Source organism: Mercenaria mercenaria, chromosome 6 (assembly GCF_021730395.1).
Source record: "Mercenaria mercenaria strain notata chromosome 6, MADL_Memer_1, whole genome shotgun sequence".
Classification (NCBI taxonomy): domain Eukaryota; kingdom Metazoa; phylum Mollusca; class Bivalvia; order Venerida; family Veneridae; genus Mercenaria; species Mercenaria mercenaria.
Window position 1 is genome coordinate 12,194,728 of NC_069366.1, and position 21,114 is coordinate 12,215,841.

The following is a 21,114-nucleotide window of genomic DNA, read 5'->3' on the forward strand; positions in this document are numbered from 1 at the left end:
ACCAGAAAACACACTTGACAGAAAGTTAAGTGTGGTGAAAAAAATGATGTAACAGACAAAACAACTGTATTTCACAAAAGAATACAAAACTTTTTATTAAACTAGTACTGGAGTGGCAAGTTACATAACTCTAATTTTTCCTTTGTCTAAATTATGCCCCTTTTTGACATTTTGTGAAAGTTTTGCATGTTTGTCGGGAGCTACTTGACTAGACTAAAATTTTATGGTTTTTGATTCTCCACACCCCTTCAGCATCATGGGATGACCTTACTCTGCAAGTTTCACATCTGTCTTACATTTTAGCAAAATTACGCCCTTTTTCAACATAAATTTTTTTGCTAAAGCTTTAGTCTGTAAGCTAGTATAAGGTAGAAGGGCTTCATAGTCAAGCACACTGTCTTTAGACAGCTTGTTAATTTAAGTTTTTCTATTTTAGGGGCGAGGCAAAACCATTGGAACAAATTTAAGAAAGGTCTAAACAAGAATGCTACAGATTAAGTTTTTTCGAAGATACATCAGCAGAAACATCATTTAAAGTTTTTCTCTCTCTATTTTTAGCTCTTAATGTTAACTGAACTCCGTCTTGAAAAATACATCCAGTGAAAAAGTTAGCATGTATTATGTGCTCACTGAACAGAAATAGATCTAAATGATCAGATGTTAACATTTTGTATAACTTTTTCACAAAAATTTCTGTTTAACGATAAAGTGGGCACAATTCTGGAAATACTGCAAAAATTTACACATCTTGACACACAATGTACATTGTCACTACAGTTAAGTACAGACAGTTTCAATTGGATATTTAAAGTAACGAAAATATCAGACTTCATAAAAAACTTCAACCAAAACGGAAGCAAAGTGCAACCTCCCTCCTTATTCTTCACCAGTCCAGCTAAAAATAGGCTTGAATGGTAACTGTCAGTTAATGAACAGTATTAGCACTATACAAAGACAATACAAATCCTATGTTATCTTTAATAGTACATTTATTATATGTTCAAAAATAAAATTTGATTACACAATATACTTATTATTCACTGCTTTGTGACATACCAACAATGATATAAAATGTCAATGAATGAAAACATATACAAATGTTTTAAAAGAAAGGACTGAACTGGAAGGAAAGTTGAAGAAAGAAAGACTGACATTTACAAGACAGAAAGTGACACAAAGTTCTAATAAAAACAGTTGTATCTGGCATAAAACTTGACATACTGGTGATCATTCCAAGCATTTTATTGCACAAAAACGCTTCTACATTTGCAGGTACAGGTATATATCATTCGTTTTTAGCAAAAAAGATATCCTGCACACCTTGAAACTATCTTCATACTGTATTCCATCAATGTACAACACTTCTGCTGAACCTCTGACATCACTTAACTGGCAGCAATTAGTTCATTTATATTCTGACTGCTGCTTCTTTACTGAAACTATAAACTCTGCTTTTCAACAAAATGTATAGCTATTCTTGAAACAGACCAACATGTACAAGGATTTGAAATAATTTAAACTATATATGAGCCGTGCCATGACAAAACCAACATAGTGGGTTTGCGACCAGCATGGATTCAGACCAGCCTGCGCATCCGCGCAGTCTGGTCAGGCTCCATGCTGTTCGCTTTTAAAGCCTGTTGGAATTGGAGAAACTGTTAGCGAACAGCATGGATCCTGACCAGACTGCGCGGATGCGCAGGCTGGTCTGGATCCATGCTGGTCGCAAAGCCACTATGTTGGTTTTCTCATGGCACGGCTCATATATTATTTATTCAAATTTGCCCCACATATACAGCCTTTGATTTTTTACACATTTCTTTCAAATCTATTTGTATTACTGAATTAACATTAATTTCTTAATTTGAAACTTTGTGTTGGTTTTACAAAGGAAAAAAATTAAATTCTGATAAACTGATATCTAAACTTTAAACTGAAGAATTTACCAGGGGTAAGGGAGGTTACAGCACAACAAATTTCTGGTAGTTTCAATACCGTGTGTACAGAATTCGCCTAATAGTGAATTAAGTATCAGAACTGACTTTTTCCATACCTTTCTGCTGCATATTATTGTAATTACTGTATTTCATTTCAACTCGATCATCATTTCCTGTTAACAGCGGTCTAGTAACATCCTGGATATTTCACCTGTATTATTTTTTCTACAGGTAACTGCCAACTTTCTAGCATTACAGACTGTCAATATGACGAGTAATAATTTCCTACCTTCAAAGAAGTTTCTGTTTAAGAAAATTGAATTATTCTAAATTTATACATTTTTTTTTTCAAAACCACTACCATTTTTTGAAAAGCAAAAACTCCTTATTTAAATATAAATGATTTTTATGCAGTCTTTGAAAGTTGTTGCTAAAACAATTTTGTACAATAAAAGAAAAAAAAAAATACATCATAAAAACAGATACAGAAATACAAATAAAAACTGACAAGTATGTAAAAACAGTTTATCACAAATACAATTAAGTTCAAAGACAGACACAAACAATTATAGTCGTGTTCAATGTATGTATCTTCAACAGACACCAACAAAAAGTTAAATTATTGTCTATAAAGAAACAAGTATCAACTGTTAATTTCTGAGATTTTTTGTCCATTGCAGTTTAACTACACTCCCATCTCACTCAATTCAAATATACAATGTACTGAGAATATTTTCTCATATATAATTAGAAACATCATTTATGAACCTGAAATCTGTCCAAAAAGATTTATTTCTGCAGATCATAGGTAACTTTAACTATTTGTGACTAAGCAAGGTAATGACCTTTTATCCAGCACTTTCTAAATTCTGAAAAACTTTAAAAACTAGAGCAGCTGCTGCTTTTGAGAAAAGCTCATGTTTCCCACAACTGCCTAATCATCTGAATAGTAGTATAAGATCGGATGAGAACACTACTCCCTATATATTCTGAATTCCAAATCAGACTTTCAGTGCTTTGATTATCAAAAAAGAAACCAATCAGACTTTCAGTGCTTTGATTATCAAAAACAGTTTCAAGGGCCATAATTCCTAAGTGCCTGGGTCGATTTGGCTATTTACTGAACTTGGCTAAGGACTTATTGGCAAACACATTTTATTCAAGTTTGGTGAAAATCAGATGACAAATTTTCGACTTAAGAGTGAGGACAAGATTTGTGACGGACGGACAGATAGACAGGAGTAAATCAATATGGTTCCCACCACACAGTGGTGTGGGAAACATAATAATGTGTAGTTAACAATTTGTATGTATTTATCCACTACTTGATCGACGAGGGCCGAGACCAGCTGAAATTCGAAGAATACTTGATAAAGCAAATCATGAAAATCAATTACCACTACACCCTTCTTCAAATATTCAAGATATTTTTCTTTATTAACAAACATTCTCTTTTTTCTTTCTTTTTTAACTAAAACAATAAATACTAAATAAAATTTTGATCACATTTTACTACTGTGACATAAAACTTTCTCCATGCATGGCTTTAGTTCTCAATCTAGTGTCTGTCTGAAAGTGTGGGGACATAGGTGCTGTTAAAGGCTTTTCACTGGGTTTTATTGCCATACGCCTGTACTGTTTGACAGGGTTTGCCTTGTGTACTGCCTCTCGTCGCATTCTCTCAAATTCTGCACGTTCTTCGGCTTCTTTCATTCTCTGTTCTTGAATTCGTATGTTATCTAACTCATCCTGTTTTGCTTTTTTGTGCATTTCGAAGGCTTCCCTCTTCACCATGCGTTTGGCTGTGTTGAATTCAAACTCACTGATATCTGCTAAGATCAAGTAAAAGAAATCCAAAAATAATAACTGTATGATATATTTTCCCTGTATCAGATACATAATGCCTCATTCATGTTACATGGAAGTATTCAGTTTCAAAGAATTAATTACAACTACAAAGACTGAAAAATATTCAAAAACTCATCGAGTCAAGCTAGCTAGCTGTTTATGTAGTGTTTTAAATTCTTTCTCAAAGTCTTCAACAGTTAACCTAACCAGTGTTAATGGACTAACCAGAATATACAATTGAGCCATGCCATGAGAAAATCAACATAGTGGCTTTGCAACCAGCATAGATCCAGACTAGCCTGCGCATCCGCTCAGTCTGGTCAGGATCCATGCTGTTCGCTAACGGTTTCTCTAATTACAATAGGCTTTGAAAGCAAACAGCGTGGATCTTGACCAAACTGCGTGGATGCGCAGGCTGGTCTGGATCCATGCTGGTCGCAAAGCCACTATGTTGGTTTTCTCATGGCATGGCTCATATACATATTCTATGCAAGTAACTGACTGACAACTTACCAACATGAATCATAGAGGAAGGAATGACAGTTCCATGCAGTTACAAAATATTCCAGGTTGATGGTCAAAACTGGCTTGCTTTAAAAGTAGCTTTTTGTTTAAAAGGGGCGTTGGGTCAGGGTCAATACCGTAATTATCAATTCCTGGAAGTATTTAGTTACAGCTCAGCTTAATTTAGCCATATGTACATGTAACTGTTGTTTTTTGCCTAAAGGTAAATTCCATTTGATGATCATACACTTGCATACAGCAAGGTTTCATTACAGTACAATATAATGGAGTTGAACAAACCTGTTGTATACTTGTTTTCCTTATGAGGTATGAATGGTTCATGTTCCAGCACTGTAGGATTCTTGGCCTTAAATCGTGCCATCTCTTTCTGATGCTCCAATTCATTGTGCATCTGTATAAGAAAGAAGGAATTTAGATACTGAAGTACTTGATAACACCTTTCTTCCTATCATTATGTAATATCACATCAAGACAAATACATGCTTTGGTTCATTGAACTGCTTCTGATTGTAATTCCAACTGGACCTAAACAATTAATATAAATATTTTTGTTACCCTGAAGTTACTAAAACTGAGATATTTATTTAATACACAAAAACAGCTGTTTTATTTGTGTGAGAGCAAGTGCGTAAAATTTTAAGGAGTCGGCCTTTAATTTTGAACACTATATACACCTCTGAGACCAGTGATTTCCCGACCTTTCACATACAAGATACAAGGCTGAAAATGTTGGCTGACATTTGCTTTGAAGCCTGATATATACACTGCCAGATTTCATTAATAAACTGAACAATATTCAATATTCAGCTCCATGTATTGTGGGCTTTCTTTTGTGCTTTGCGTAATGTTACGTCTTATCCCATGGTAAACACAAAGAGATCATACTTGGACAAAAAGATTAAAACTGGTGTCAAACATCATCCAAGCATTTGTTTTTTTAGAAGCAAAGTTTGCATCAGAAAAAGGCTTACTGTGTATGTCAAATACAACTTTGTGATAAAGAAATTTATGATGTCTGGACCATGGGTTATTTGTGGTAAAACACTCACAACACAGATCCATTGACAATAGGCATAAAGAAATAAGCACATAGTTATAACTACCTAAAAATAAATAATTTAAACAAATAAAGTTAAGTACAAAATGGTTTAAATCTTTTTTAAAGACATATATTGTGTTTGTTGGTATACTTCAAGACAATCACACTGGACTTTTTATGTCTTTAAAGTGAAATGGTTGCAAACTTGCTAAACTGGGAATATTTGCTAAAGTTACCGCACATTCGCTTGCTTTTTCATCAGATAAGTGGGTTTCTATGGTATTTCGAACACTACAGATATGTGTATGCATCAGTTCTATGTGTACTTTACACTCGGTTTTGTGTTTCGTCGTAGATTTTGAACTGTTGAAGTTATTGAAGGTATAAAATGGTCATGAGTATGTTTTGATATTTGAACGGGCTGGTTTCTTGCCGATTTTTTAATTATTATGATCAAACTAACCTGTTCTTGGGCCCTTAGACATGATAAAACAATGCATGAATTGTTTTAAATATACACAGGCCAGGGCAAAAGTTCACTGCGTCACTCACTCCACGTGTAGGAAATTTGAACATTCTCATGAGGCGAACAAGGGCGCTGTATTAATTCATTCTAGTACCATCAACAGTTTTTTTTATAAAAATGATGTCACCTTTTGCTCGCTCGTGATAGGTCACGTTTTCCTTTTTCAAGACATTACATCCAGTCACAAACGAATTGGTCACATTCGCGGTCTTACACACTGAACAGTACACTGATTTAGTGTTAGGGTCATACGTCAACCACGACCTATTAAATTTCCATTCCTCACGAAATTTCCTACTAGAAAGTACCTTAGGTCTGGGACACACATTGTCTGAACTGAACTCAAAGCACTTGGCTTCACAGTCTTTGACAGACTCGCGAAAATTCAATGTTTGACACTATCTCTTCCGAAATATCCATAGATTTACCCTTAACAGTATTCTGTTGGGAACAATTCAAGAAATCCGAAATTTTCTTCACTTTTATTTCAGACTTAGGCATATTTTCAGCTTTTCGTTTACGACCCATTTTGGACAACAATTAATTGAACTTTTCTGTACGAGAGTGACTGATAGAATGACCAAGTACATAGCAGAATTATCCAATTGACCAGAATCTTGTAAATTAGATTGATAATTAGTCATGATTAAGATTATGTTTCTTTGAAAGAAGTATCACTAAGCTACATTTTAATCAGTCCTGCTTCGATGTGGTGCTATAAATAAGAAACAATTTTTTGTCCATAACCCAAATTACTTAATTGCAATTGTATTCAATTATCAGGGTTTAACAAACAAGCTTTAATCATAATTCAATGATGCATGTTTTTAATATACGACGATTCAAGGTAATTAAATACCCCTGTACTCCCCTTAGGCGTTAGCCGAGATGATACGCTGTGTATAATTATTGATTGGTGATAGTCGGCAGGCTTCTATTGTAACGGTATTTATTTGGGTATAGAATCATTTATGAAACATGCAGAACCAAACTTTTATGAAATTCTGCACAATTAGTTGTTTTGTCTCGTTTAATTGCCCGAGAACAGGCTAGTTTGATCATAGTAATTAACAAGAGCTGTCCGTAAGACAGCCAAGCTCGACTATTCGAAATATTGTCCCAGAAGCAGGAAAATATTACCCAAAAAGGTTAAATATCAAAAGAGTTTTAAGTTCAAAAGGGGGAATAATTTGACCAAAATGCATATCAGTTATGGGACTTGCTGCTATCAACTAGTTTTATAACCCCGAAGGCACATGTGAAGTTTCAATTCAATATCTGCATCAGTTTTGGAGATAGAAACTTGCATGTAAAACTTTAACAAGAATTTTCAAAGTCCAAAAGGGGGCATATTTTGCCCAAAATACATGCCAGAGTTGTGGGACTTGATCCAGTGAGGTTAGTAATTGATCTAGAAAAAGAAAAAATAAGTTTCAAATCTATATGCCTTTTAGTAATAGCTGTATGTACTTGCACGAAAAACTTTAACCAGAATTTGCTAAGTCCAAAAGGGGACAAAATTTGGCCAAAATGAAAGTCAGAGTTATGGGACTTGCTGCTATCAACTAGTTTTATAACCCCGAAGACACATGTGAAGTTTCAAATCAATATCTGCATTAGTTTTGGAGATAATAACTTGCATGTAAAACTTTAACCAAAATTTTCAAAGTCTAAAAGGGGGCATAATTTGCTCAAAAAACATGTCAGAGTTATGGGACTTGACCCAGTGAGGTTGGTAATTGATCTAGAAAAAGAAAAAATAAGTTTCAAATCTATATGCCTTTTAGAAATAGCTGTATGTACTTGCACGCAAAACTTTAACCAGAATTTTCTAAGTCCAAAAGGGGGCATAATTTGGCCAAAATGAAGGTCAGGGTTATGGGACTTGCTGCTATCAACTAGATTTATAACCCCGAAGACACATGTGAAGTTTCAAATCAATATCTGCATTAGTTTTGGAGATAGTAACTTGCATGTAAAACTTTAACCAAAATTTTCTAAGTCTAAAAGGGGGCATAATTTGCTCAAAAAACATGTCAGGGTTATGGGTCTTGACCCAGTGAGGTTGGTAATTGATCTAGAAAAAGAAAAAATAAGTTTCAAATCTATATGCCTTTTAGAAATAGCTGTATGTACTTGCACGCAAAACTTTAACCAGAATTTTCTAAGTCCAACAGGGGGCATAATTTGGCCAAAATGAAAGTCAGAGTTATAGGACTTGCTGCTATCAACTAGTTTTATAACCCCGAAGACACATGTGAAAATTCAAATCAATATCTGCATTAGTTTTGGAGATAGTAACTTGCATGTAAAACTTTAACCAATATTTTCTAAGTCCAAAAGGGGGCATAATTTGCTCAAAATACATGTCAGAGTTATGGGACTTGACCCAGAGAGGTTGGTAATTGACCTAGAAAAAGAAAAAATAAGTTTCAAAGCTATATGCCTTTAATTGATGGCTGTATGTACTTGCATGCAAAAACTTAACCAAGGTGTGACGCCGACGCCGACGCCAGGGTGAGTAGAATAGTCGAGCTAAAAAGTCAACAAGAAACGCGCCCTTTCAAATATCAAAATATGCACATAGTCATTTTATACCTTCAATAATTCGAAATCTACGATGATGAATCGCAAAACCGAGTGTAAAGTAGACATAGAACTGATACATACACATATCTGTAGAGTTCCAAATACCACAGAAACCCACTTACTTGATGAAAAAAAAAAAAAAAAAAAAAAAAAAAAAAATGAACGTGATTATTTTAGCAAATATCTGTCATTTTGCAACTGTTTCGCTCGCTCGAAGTAAGTGTGCAACCACTTCACATCATGCCCCTTGCATCAAGTACCTTTTTACTCCATTCCTCTGCTTTCTTGGCTCCACGGTTATCAGTGTCGAGGTTAAAAGGCTGCTTTACTGTAAGGGGACGATTCCTCTTTGGTGGAAGATGGGGTTTTAAATCTGGCATAGGATTAGCATGAAACTCCCTATGCTGTAAAAAGAGGGGAAAACTTTTATGAATTTCAAGCATGGCATATAGCAAACAGCTTTTCCTCAAAAGACATTTCTTACAGAGGCAACAATCTTTTAACTATTTGAAAGTTAATCTTTTCAAAACATATCTTTTGCATTTTGTCTGTAATGAGAAAATTGAACAATTTTTCTGTAGGATTCCTATCTATTTTCCATTTTTGAAGATTAAGCCAATTTCATGTGTTTTTGGTAATGAGAGGTTTAAATAGAGACACCTGATTTTTCTTTTACCTTTTTTTCTTCATCCAGGACTTGATCTATCTTTTTCTTTTTCTCTTCAGCTCTCTTTTTCTCCCTTTCATCAAAACCGAAAGGCTCAGGTTCTGTAGCTTTATGCTCGAAATGAGGCTGGAAAGGTATTCCGAAATGTGGAGCTGGTCGGGAACGCAGATTGGGCTTATCATCCTGATAAATAAGTTTCATGGTATTATAATACAAATGTCATTGCATAAAACAAAACATGAACTCAAATGTCTTCTCACTTCTAAGATGAGCTTATTGTTAAAAACTGAACAGTAGCATGATCAATCTCAGCAGACAGACATAAGGGCATTGGTCAGCAAATTTATCAAAAGCATCGGCAAATGCACCCAATAATATCACTATTTCTAACGATTTAAGAATAATTTTAGGGGCTAAGTAATTATTTCTATGTGCCTCACCTTTGGTTGTTCCACAACAGGAATTCTTGCTCTGTGTTTCAGAGCAAATGCAGGGGACTCTGGTACAGTAGGGGCCAACTTCTTTGCTTCCTTCACACCCTACAAGTGAAATAACTGCTTATCATTTGGTGTTTCTTATGTCTGGTAACAAGTTCATAATATGAGCCGCACCATGAGAAAACCAACAGTGTGCTTGCGACCAGCATGGATCCAGACCAGCCTGTGCATCTGCGCAGTCTGGTCAGGATCCATGCTGTTCGCTTTCAAAGCCTATTACAATTAAAGAAACTGTTAGCGAACAGCATGAATCTTGACCAGACTGCGCAGGCTGGTCTTGATCCATGCTGGTCGCAAATGCACTATGTTGGTTTTCTCATGGTGCGGCTCATATATTAAATGCAACTTGAAATACTTTTTTCTATTGAACTACACATTCACAAAAGGGTGAAAATGGAACAAACCCAGCTTTTCCCAAAAAGATGCTATTATCTACCTGTCTCTTACAATCACACAAGTCATATTTTTCCAAGTTTTTCTAACTCTTATTGTCATTTTAAAGGAGTCATTTCGATATTGAAATTGAATGTAAAAGCTTACTACAGTGCCTTCCAATATCTTCTTGTTGAGAGGTTGAGCATGGAAATGATACTGTTCCTCAGACTTTTCTTTCTCGTGATGTCGATTCTTTGAGGACAGATGGAACTCCTCTGGTACTGTGGGTGCCTTTGTGGGTACTTTCCGCACTCCTGTGTTGGGGTTCTTGAAAATCTTTGGGTTAACTGGTTGTGCTTTGAACTGGTTCCTGATTGGCAAAATGGAAGAAATAAGAAACTGTCATTTCTGTACAGGTTTTAAATAGAAGATATTTCACGCGTGTCTTTTCAAACTGAATTTATTTAACAAGTTGAATAAAATAACAAAATGTGAGGCTCTGCCGAGCATCAATTTTATCCAGCCACAAATGTAATATTCTCTTTATCACATGTAAGCTTTTCCTGCTGAAACATCAAAATTTCATCTTTCTTTACCTATTATAGTTCAAGTAAATTCGACCAACGTCTCCTACACTTAAAGTGGCATCACTAGAGTAATACCAAATCTATGTAATGGCTTTATTTTACTCCCACGATGCCAAAAATGCGATAACTCAATATAAGAAAAAAATGTAGGTTGATATATTTCATGTAGTATTGCTCACATTGATAACCGACAAAATCCCTTGCTCAATTAAACCAAGGCGGACAAAATCCCCTTTCGTTTTTCAATTATGTCCTATTTTCACTCGTTTTGAAAAAGTTTTATCCCAAAAACTCTTAATTTTTAAAATTTATGTTTTGTCAGCCTCAGTGAAATTAGCAGGAGAATTTCGTCCCAGTGGATTTTGTCCTACATTCCCACAAAACAACAATCATTAAATAATACAATTACATACTTCTGCATTTCTTCCACTTCTATCTTTTCCATATCTTCTCTGGTTGGGGCGGTAACAGGTCTGCTTCTAGTCCGGGTTTCAAACTGTGGAGTCTTTGGCACTGTTATGCCATGTGGAGATTTTGACCTGCCACGTTTCTGTTCTGAGGGACCAGCTGCAAATTTAAGTAAAAAGCATGTATGTATTTTAACAAAGTTGAACTGGATTTGCATGTGATTATTTTTGCTATTTTAATATTGGATAAAACTGTACAAGCTTGATAGTAGCATTGTGTCCCATACAGTTAAGTGTTTGAAAAAGATGTTTTATGAAAACATACACCAGATTACAATATGGACCACAATCTAAACCAGAACTCTGTATAGTTTTGGACCTTTAGAATATAGTGACACCACTCTGATTACAAACAAGAATTGTGTCTTAAGGACACGGATGGTCCCACATACTGTGCCATCCTCTATATAGCAAAAACTATCAAAGGGCCTTAACTGCAGTAAAAATATTCACAGAAAGTTAAAAAGGGGCCTAACTGTCGAAATTCAAACCAGAGTTAGGGAGATTGTTTCTCCTGGTGTAGACTTTGATAGTAAGTAACTATTTTAAGTTTCAAGTCAATAGCTTTGATAGTGACAGAGATACTCGACTTTATCGGGGCGAGTGCAAAAGCTCTATTTTTTCTTTGAAAAGTCGAGCTTAAAAAGCTGCACTTTACCTTTACTGGCCACAAGACAAGCAAAAAATATTAAAATTTATGCATTATAAATTTGTTTTGGGTAGAGTGTCTTTTTTTTAACAGATTGTGTGTATTGAAGTTATATTACTATATGGCAGCATTTTCAACAGACTAACAGTATTTCAGTTATATAATGGCCAGCAGTCAACCTACGGTAACCGCTCCTGGATTCTTTACCAGTGTTAACCTGTTCTCTGTAAGTAACTGTCAACTTCTTTGCATGAATCAGAACTGGGGGACTATTAATTTTAGACACAATATCTGCTATCTAATGCATAACAAGTTACAAAAGAATCAAATATCAGCATCTGGCAGTATGGTCACTAGGCTTGTGAATAAATCACAAAGCCAGCTTAAATTTTCTTTTCATTTTCCCTATCAGAGCACTACTTAACAATAATAGCCATCAACCGACCAAGTAAAAATTAAAGCTATGACTAATCTTAATTTTACCCAAAAAGACTGTCACCAACTTCAGTCTTTATCAACACACTGATTCAAAGACATTTTTTTCCATTTGTTACCTTTTGATTTGGACCTGAACCTGTCTGGTGTTTTTGTAAACTGAGCGAGTCTCTCTGCCATGGACTCGTATTTCTCAGCTTGTTTTTCATCAAGGTCAGGTAATTTCCTCTTCCGTTGTGCAGACAGTTTGAAAGGTTCAGGCTTCGTTATAGTATGCTTTGACGAGATATTTGGCTAGAAAAATAAAAACACGTTGGAATGATAAAAATATGAGTCGTAACAATGTGATTTATACTGTCAGATGCAGTAAAATGTAGAGATTATATTTGTGCCGATCACAATATTGTATAGGAAGTTAATATGCAGATAGTGTTGATACATACATTACAGGTATGGCAGGAAGCTTTACTAAATCTGCAAGCATTTCAACTCAACTAAGGGGGCCCCATGGCAGCTTTGTTAAAGTCGCTGATTTCGAATCACTTGCCCCTCACCAATGTGGGTTCGAACCTCACTTTGCGCGTTGAATTTTTCATCTGAGGGAGCAATCCAGCTGGCTTACCGAAGGTCGATGGTTCTACTCTGGTGCCCTCCCGTGATGAAATAATACATGTCCTTGTGTAAATATCAAAAGCATTAACATTTTAACAATGATTTGAATTCAAAGGCAATTATGGTGTTTATTAAAAATAAAACTTAAACACCTGTCATCTTTCTGAGGAAAATTTGTAACAAAATTTGTAGGGTGAACAGGGCCTTCTTTCTGCAACACAGGTCCGGAAAAAAAAAATTGTGATAATATCAGAATGCCACCAAGTCCATGCAGACATACCTGTTTTCCTTTGTCAGATCTCAGGGAAGTAGCAAAATCCTTGACATCACTATCGTGTCTTGTCTCCATATTGTGAGTTTTTATTCTAGAGTCAGTTTCAAACTTAAATCCTTCAGGCTTGGTTAACTCCTTTGTTTGCACTACACAAGCTGGTGCTTTTGCACTTAAAGCAACTTTACAAGACTCTTGTGCAAGTTTACGTTTCTTTGCTAGTTCCTGTCTGAAGTAGGAGATTTTCTCAATCTCAAGTTGTTCTGAATTCTTCACAGCTCCCTGTGCTTGCATCTTGATGGGTTTACGTCTGTTGAAATGAAAAGAAATATTCAAGTATTTGTCAAGCCTACTTAACCTCAAATATGCAAGACATACTATTTCTTAATCTGAGCAAGTTATTCCAAGACCTCAAACTGAAACTTTATATTGACAAAACAAAATGCAGAATCCAAATTAGAAGTGCTAAATGACAGCAGCAATGTTTTAAGCATGGTTACAACTGACTCAATGTTCTCAAACTAGGTGTCCTTAATATGTAATTTTAAAGCACAATATGACAACTAGGCCAACATTTAGTTGTATTAAAATGTGTCAGTGATTTCATTGTGCATTAAAGATAGGACTGCATGTTCTAATCAAATCTTTTCTAAAATGTAGAGCTTGATTGAAGTCTGATTTTTAAAACATCAAAACATGCCTTACAGTTTGGCCAATGAAAAGATAGCATTGTTTCCTACGTTCTATGCTACGATTTAATTTTTTTTTTTAAACAATGCATGTTTTTATATATTATGGGAGTTAATCAGCATATACCATAATTTTACTGACATTTTCTTGTATCATTTTTTTTAAATACAAATTTTGTAGCTTTTAATGAAACTTTTCAGTTGTAAATATACATATGATCTATAATATGATGAAATCAAATGTTTATGTCCATGTGCTTGCTACTGAGACAATTTCCCATGATTTCAGATCTGCAAATTTCAAGCTGACATTAGACAGGATTTAGAATTGCGTAATAAGTCAAAATGTTTCATGTTATCTTTAGAGTGATAGAAACATTGCCTATTTTAAAACATACAGAACTTCCTAAAACCATTCATGTATCTGTTATACTGACTTTAACAATGTTGGAGTGGTTGGTATAGTTATGCCTCTGTCAGTTTCAGAGCTGTTGGATCCAGATCTGGTTCTCTGGGATGGACGTTCTCCAGACAGGCCGCGTGTATGATTCTTGCGCCTTGCACTATCATTACTGGACTGTTTATTTATTGTTGAGAAAGAGCTGCTTCGTGTAAGACCACTGGCATGTTTGTTTGGTGTTCGACCTCGCTCTGGAACAACTGGCTTCTGTCTCCTTGGTAACGAATCTGACCTGAAGTAAAGGTACAAACTGAAGTTTTAACAATTCAGGTCAACAAATTAAAATATTTCTCTCTGCTTCAGATCAATAAATAACATATAAATCTATCATCAAGTTAAATAATTCCAGATAAAAATCACTGGTTCCAAGCAGTAGTTTCAACATAATTCAAACAATTTCATTTGAACTTAACACATTCATATGCATATGTAAAATATATGTTTTAAGAAATATAAACTACCTTTCAAGTGATCTGTGCTGTCGTTTCACTACTGGTTTAACTGCCTGTTCTTCTTTGACAGACGCCTCTTTGCTATAAAAAGTTAAAATCTCTCTTTAGGAACCATTACATAATTAGCAATTTAATTAAAATCACATTGTGTAATACAGAGCGAATTTACTTCAGTTCATTATTTGCAAAATTAAAGCCCCAACTTTTACTACCCTGGCAGTACGATTTGTAGGAGGAGCCTATCAAATAACAAGGCGACTCCAGGATGTCTGTCAGCTAAAAATAGCTCACTTTCAATGATTCACAAGCAAATGTAAACAATGGTCAGTTGAAGAATAAATATGAACTTGCATGTTTTGATGATTACAAATTAATATTATACATATTTTATGCATCCATATCAATATCATTGTTATGAAAAATTGAGTTGAGCTAGACTCCTGATTTTTAAACTTCTTATTAATGTAAAATGAACAGTGAAACTTGAAATCAAACATTCTTAACTTTTCTATCATTGCTGACAAGTCCATTAATAGAGATAATGTAGCAATAAATGCAGAAATAATAAACTATTTAAGTCTGAGATGTAGCACAATGCACACAAATTAGCAAGTGTTGCTGTGATAAGGTCTAACAAGAGGGCCATGATGGCCCTATATCGCTCACCTGTTATCATTGCACTTGAGACAAGAAGGTCCTCAAAAAAAATATCTAAATCCAAAGGACAGGAACAACAAAGGGAAGAAATTTAACCAAAAAGAAGAAAAAAATTCTTACAAGGTATAGATATGTCAAAAAACACCTAAAAATTGGAGGTACCATCCATGTTGTACCACAGAAAAGTGGTCTCGTTTTTCCCTATGGCCAATAATAAAAAAGTTACTAAAAATAAGCTATTTATAGTAACGTAAAAGGGAAGTAATTAAAAAAAAAAAAATAATAATGTAAGTGAACAAAAGAAGGATCTGCCAAATAAATATGTTGGCATAAATGAAATTTCAGATCAGTATCTTCATTAGTTACGGAGATATACAAATTTTAATTTGAAATAAAGGGAGGTAATTTGACATCAAATCAGTCCATAGTTATCTACCCTGATTGTCTCAGTCCAACTAATAACAATAATGAAATTTCAAATAAGTCCTATAAGGACTTACTTATATAAATCCATTTTGATTACAATCAGGGGAGGTAATCAGATATAAAATAACTCTGGAACCTACAACTGGATCTGATTTGTCATGGAATCCAAGATTTATTGTTGTTGAAGATATTTTGAAAGTTTGTATCAAATAAAACCATAAATGAAGTCTCTATATGGCTGCAAAATCCAAAATGGCCAATTTTGGACATTTAAGGGGCCATAACTCTTGAACCCAAGATGGAATCTGGCCAGTTCAAGAAAGGAACCAAGATCTTGTGGTGATACAAGTTGTGTGCAAGTTTGGTTAAAATCAAATCATAAATGAAGCTGCTATTGTACAGGCAAGGTCGAAATAGCTAATTCTGGCCCTTTCAGGGGCCATAACTCTGGACCCCATTAAGGGATCTGGCCGGTTCAAGAAAGGAACCAAGATCTTATGGTGACACAAGTTTTGTGCAAGTTTGATTAAATTCAAATCATAAATGAAGCTGCTATTGTGCAGACAAGGTCAAAATAGCTAATTCTGGCCCTTTCAGGGGCCATAACTCTGGAACCCATAATGGAAACTCGCCAGTTCAAGAAAGGAACCAAGATCTTATGGTGATACAAGTTGTGTGCAAGTTCGGTTAAAATAAAATCATAAATGAAGCTGCTATTGTGCAGACAAGGTCAAAATAGCTAATTCTGGCCCTTTCTGGGGCCATAACTCTGAAACCCATAATGGGATCTGGCTAGTTCAAAAAATGAACCAAGATCTTATGGTGACACAAGTTTTGTGCAAGTTTGGTTAAAATCAAATCATAAATGAAGGTGCTATTGTGCAGACAAGGTCAAAATAGCTATTTTTGGCCCTTTCAGGGGCCATAACTCTGGAACCCATAATGGGATCTGGCCAGTTCAAGAAAGGAACCGAGATCTTATGGTGATACAAGTTGTGTGCAAGTTTGGTTAAAATAAAATCAATAATGAAACCACTATCGTGCAGACAAGAAATTGTTGACGCACGGACGGGGGGTGATCACAAAAGCTCACCTTGTCACTATGTGACAGGTGAGGTAATAAAAATGATAAGCTATTTGAAATAATTTATCACTGTATGTCTGTTATTTAGTTCCCCAATATCTTTAAAACATTTTTTTTAAATAACACATAAAAATATAACTGCAGAAATGATTATGATATTCTATTCAGTTTAAAAATTCAAATTTACTTTTCTGGAAAAGTTTTACAATGCACTCTAGGTGTTAATTCCATTGATACATCAAGCCTTCTGCTGATCAAGTTTGTTGATAAAATTAACCACGTGAGAATTGTTTACATTCTCTGTTTCTCTAGGGTTCATGACCTCATTAGCTCCTCCCGGCAAATTCAAATTTTTGGCAGTTAGGTTTAAACAATTTTTTGAAACTATACTTCACAATTTTTTGTTTTAAAAAATAAAAACACCAATTGATAAAGAATGTTTCAATGTGTATTTATGCAATTTTTCATAACTTTTTATTCAGTAGTTTATTTAAAATTTTGAAAAAGGGCTCTCTGATGTGAAACATGCATAATTTATATATAAACCTGCCCCAGCACCATTTTCTGGCTTTTATATGGCAGTTGGGGGTTTAAGATACATTGCATTGTATTCCAATTATAAGCCTCAGTTTGATGCCATTCTAATCTTATACATGAATTCTACAACTACAAACAAGTGATATACAAAATTTGACCATTTTAGGTCGTAAAAGTGAGGTACTGCATATAAAATCATTGGCATAAATACCGTATGGAAATATAAGTAAAGACAGAGTTCCGTGTGGGGAAGGGAAGAAATACTTACTGATTTTGTGTAGTTTTAGCACCAGTGGTTTTCTTTTTCCATTCCTCCAAGTTTGTACATATGTTATTTGGTGGCTGTTTTTTCTTCTGTATTGCTTCATAGTGTTTTTCTGTGAATAGAAATCAAGCTGTTACTAGTGCATATTCATAGCAGTAACACTGACCATGTTATTTTGTGAAATATTATTACCATATAAAGAGCGGAAAGAGCCTGGACCTGTTATGTGGGGTTGGAGATAACTGATAAAGCTCAGTTTTTGCAAAATGGAAATAAAAAGACCTGGTGTATCCAACCTTTAAACAGTGGAAAATTGCATAATCTGAAAGATGTTTTTATTGAAAAAAATCTTCAAAGGGAAACCACCTATAAAAATGCCTCTTAGACTAGAGTACATAACAAACCTGTTCGCACCACTCCTTTATACTTGATAAAGGATACAACAAACAATATCTACATTTCATATAATAATTTCATTTACAGTGTTCCTAAATCTAGTGTGAAGCTTTATCTAGTTACCTAGTCAAAGAGTATATAGAGCTAGTCAGAGAGTATACAGAACTAGGCGGAGTATACAGAATTAGCTTGCTAAAAGAGTATATTGAGTTAGTCCGATTGTGAGAGTGTACTGAGTTAGTCAGACTGTGTGTACTGTGCTAGTCAAAGAGTGTGTTGAGCTAGTCAGACTGTGAGAGTGTACTGTGCTAGTCAGAGAGTGTATTGAGGTAGTCAGACTGTGAGAGTGTATTGAGCTTGTCAGAGAGTGTATTGAGCATACAGAGTGGGTAAAGTGCTCTGCACATGGTCTCATATGCCAATTTAAAAAAGTCAATATGATTAAAGTCAATACCTGTAATGGTTATAAAGTTCTGCTGCGGACATGTATTATGACGGATGGATACATACGCAATCACATTTTTCAAAACCCAAAATGTCTTTACTTGCCATGTTGTGCCAATATTGAATAACAAACAATTTCAACTTTCACATACCAACAGTATTAGGTGTGATCATTTTTCCTGAGCGAGTCACTCTTGGGCTTGGTGTTTGCATTTTTTCTTCATCTGAAAAAAAAAGAAGAGTAAAGTATTTGCAACTTCCTTGTTAAGGGACCCATCTAAATTGTTCACCTACATTTCAAGCCAAGTTATGAGTCTGCCATATCTTTGATATTTTTTTTATTTATTTTTCCATGCAAACAAATCTAAATTCTTCAGAAGAGATGAAAACTATATCTGCTGACATGTTAAAAACATTCTAACATGTAAAAATATAACTGAAAAGTGTGTAGATGCTAAACAATAAAACTGTCTGAAACGATTCTTACCTTTAGTAACTCGAACAGTCTGTTCTGGTCTCCTTCGTAGTTCAGGTGACGCACTATCTTCCACATTGTTAGCTATACCTTTGATGGGAAATTAGCAAATTAGTAAAACTTTAATAAGATTTCTATTGTTTTACCTATACAATCACCCATTCACCCTCAAAGCTCGCAACTCCACTTTGTGACCTGCAAGTATTAATACAGACACAGGTGGCGTCTCTTTTGTAATGCCTGTCTGCTCTAAAGACTAGGTAAGCTTGCTTCAAAGAACTTTTAATAATAATGTCATTTTACTATAAATTAACTGCTAAAAAAAGGCACTGGTATGCAAGAATCTGACTGGAAAATGTTCAATTTATTACAAAAATGTATTTCAGTACTTTGAAACAAAATATTGATACATACCGGATGGTGTTTTTGACATTGGAACTCTTTGGGGTGTACCAGTAAATAGAACAGGTTGTTTTAGACATCTATTAATCAAGTATTACATTCATATATCAATTAAATGTTAAATGGACTGTAGATATGTGGAAAGTGTTGCATGTATGAAGAATCAGTGTTCATCAAAGACAGGACCCAAAAAATGATTTCTGTCTTTGTATATTGTAATTTTAATTTATTTTCCATCTTTTTTTTACAAGACTAGAGGAAATTTCATCAGTCAGATTAGGCAATTTGAATTGTACAAAACAGACTATTTTCTGTATTTTACAACAGCCTTCAAAGAAGTAAGAGGTGATAATGATCCCAGTAATGGTATGGGATTAGAACTAACACTTATTTTGTACCTGTAGTTGACTTGGAACGTGCCACCCTCTGTGGTGTGCCAACACTTGGTGTTCCTGATCCTGTCAGAAGAAGAATACTTGGTCAACTATACGATACCAATATTTAATCACAATATTGATGACTAGATAAGTCAATGATATATACAGTCAGAGAGTTTCAGGATATCAAGACATTTGTTTGTAATTATAAATGGAAATATTCAAAGAAACTAAATACGTTTTTCACTTTTTTCTACAGGGATCGAATTTAGCGGTCATTAACTCGCAAAATTTGAGTAAGAATAAAAAAAATGCGAGTAGAAAATAATGGCACTTGAATATTTTCGCGATCACGTTCGAAAATCGGGGAATTCGCTCACTGTCCTTTTCTCTTTTAAAACTCCTTTGGGGCAGTTTATTTACCGATAATCATGTGACTGCTTGTAGACACTTGTCGCTTTTATACAATTTAGTAATTATCAGAAATCTAAGTAAGCGTCTAGGCAATATTTGTTTTCATTTTGGTCTGTATTTGCAAAGTTCTGCGAAATGGAGAGGAAAATAATGTTTCAAAAATGCCCGCGATCTAAAATGCTAGCAAAACTAGGGGCAGTGACCACTGCCCTAAAAAAAACTTAAGACTTCAACGTCCAGCCAAAAGTTCAAAGAATCATTGAGTACTTTGGTTCGTATCGTACTTTCAAAACCAGAAAGTCCCCGGCCTGTCTGGACCGTGAACTTTTATATGAAACCAAACAACAAAACAACTTAATAAATTTAGCAGGTAAACAGCTTTTAAATAATTGCTAGTTGAACCCATCATTTTGTTAGTGGAAAAATATGGCACTAGCAAAATTTGCTAGTGGAAAAAAATGTTAAATTTGATCCCTGTTCTACTGCCTATTGATTAACAGATGCATGCTAGCTAATGTCGGACCCTCAGTCATGCTGATACCATGCCAGATTGTCAATGCAAGCTAAAAATCAAACTTGTTTAACTGCTAAAATTTAACTCATAATTCAGTCAATGTACTGATGTATTATTTATATCTAACAGATAACATGTTCCTTTCCTTTGCAATAAGGTGCTCAGGACATAAAATAAAACTTTGCTGCTGTCTCAGTATTTGGATGAGAAATGCTCAGAACAAACATTACCACATCTCAGTATCAAGTAAGTGTTGTCATCTTTATACATAAATTTCCGACAAACATCTAAGACTTAAAGTAGTCTCAGGCAGCAATAAAATGGCTACATGTATGTGTTTTTGTTAATATTATACCTTCTGAAGTCATTGTCTTATCAATTAAAGATCTAATTTATCCAAACAGTGATTGATCTGTTACCTGATGACTTTGAACACACAACTCTCTTGGGTGTACCAGCTTTTGGGGTCCCTGAAATAATTTTTCTAAAACGTCCATT

At 34.7% G+C, this 21,114-nt stretch overlaps 1 protein-coding gene across 2 annotated transcripts in view; it reads right to left on the reverse strand.

Annotated features, from left to right (window-relative positions):
• Positions 1-971: 971 nt before the first annotated feature.
• The window catches only part of LOC123549618 (targeting protein for Xklp2 homolog), a 28,610-nt gene continuing 8,467 nt past the window's right edge, over positions 972-21,114 (reverse strand). Inside the window, exons 3-19 of one of the 2 annotated variants that reach the window (XM_053545120.1) lie at positions 21,036-21,086; positions 19,705-19,769; positions 19,324-19,357; positions 18,922-18,999; positions 18,587-18,658; positions 17,598-17,706; positions 14,635-14,706; positions 14,151-14,405; positions 13,034-13,334; positions 12,261-12,435; positions 11,004-11,157; positions 10,169-10,373; positions 9,572-9,670; positions 9,141-9,314; positions 8,725-8,868; positions 4,590-4,701; positions 972-3,766 (exon numbers count right to left, since the gene is read on the reverse strand). In XM_053545120.1, coding sequence (XP_053401095.1) covers positions 3,450-3,766; positions 4,590-4,701; positions 8,725-8,868; positions 9,141-9,314; positions 9,572-9,670; positions 10,169-10,373; positions 11,004-11,157; positions 12,261-12,435; positions 13,034-13,334; positions 14,151-14,405; positions 14,635-14,706; positions 17,598-17,706; positions 18,587-18,658; positions 18,922-18,999; positions 19,324-19,357; positions 19,705-19,769; positions 21,036-21,086 — 2,417 coding nt within the window. In that variant the 3' untranslated portion in view covers positions 972-3,449. Of the gene's footprint in view, positions 3,770-4,589; positions 4,702-8,724; positions 8,869-9,140; positions 9,315-9,571; positions 9,671-10,168; positions 10,374-11,003; positions 11,158-12,260; positions 12,436-13,033; positions 13,335-14,150; positions 14,406-14,634; positions 14,707-17,597; positions 17,707-18,586; positions 18,659-18,921; positions 19,000-19,323; positions 19,358-19,704; positions 19,770-21,035; positions 21,087-21,114 lie in introns of both variants that reach the window. The other variant, XM_053545118.1, reaches the window with a different exon arrangement.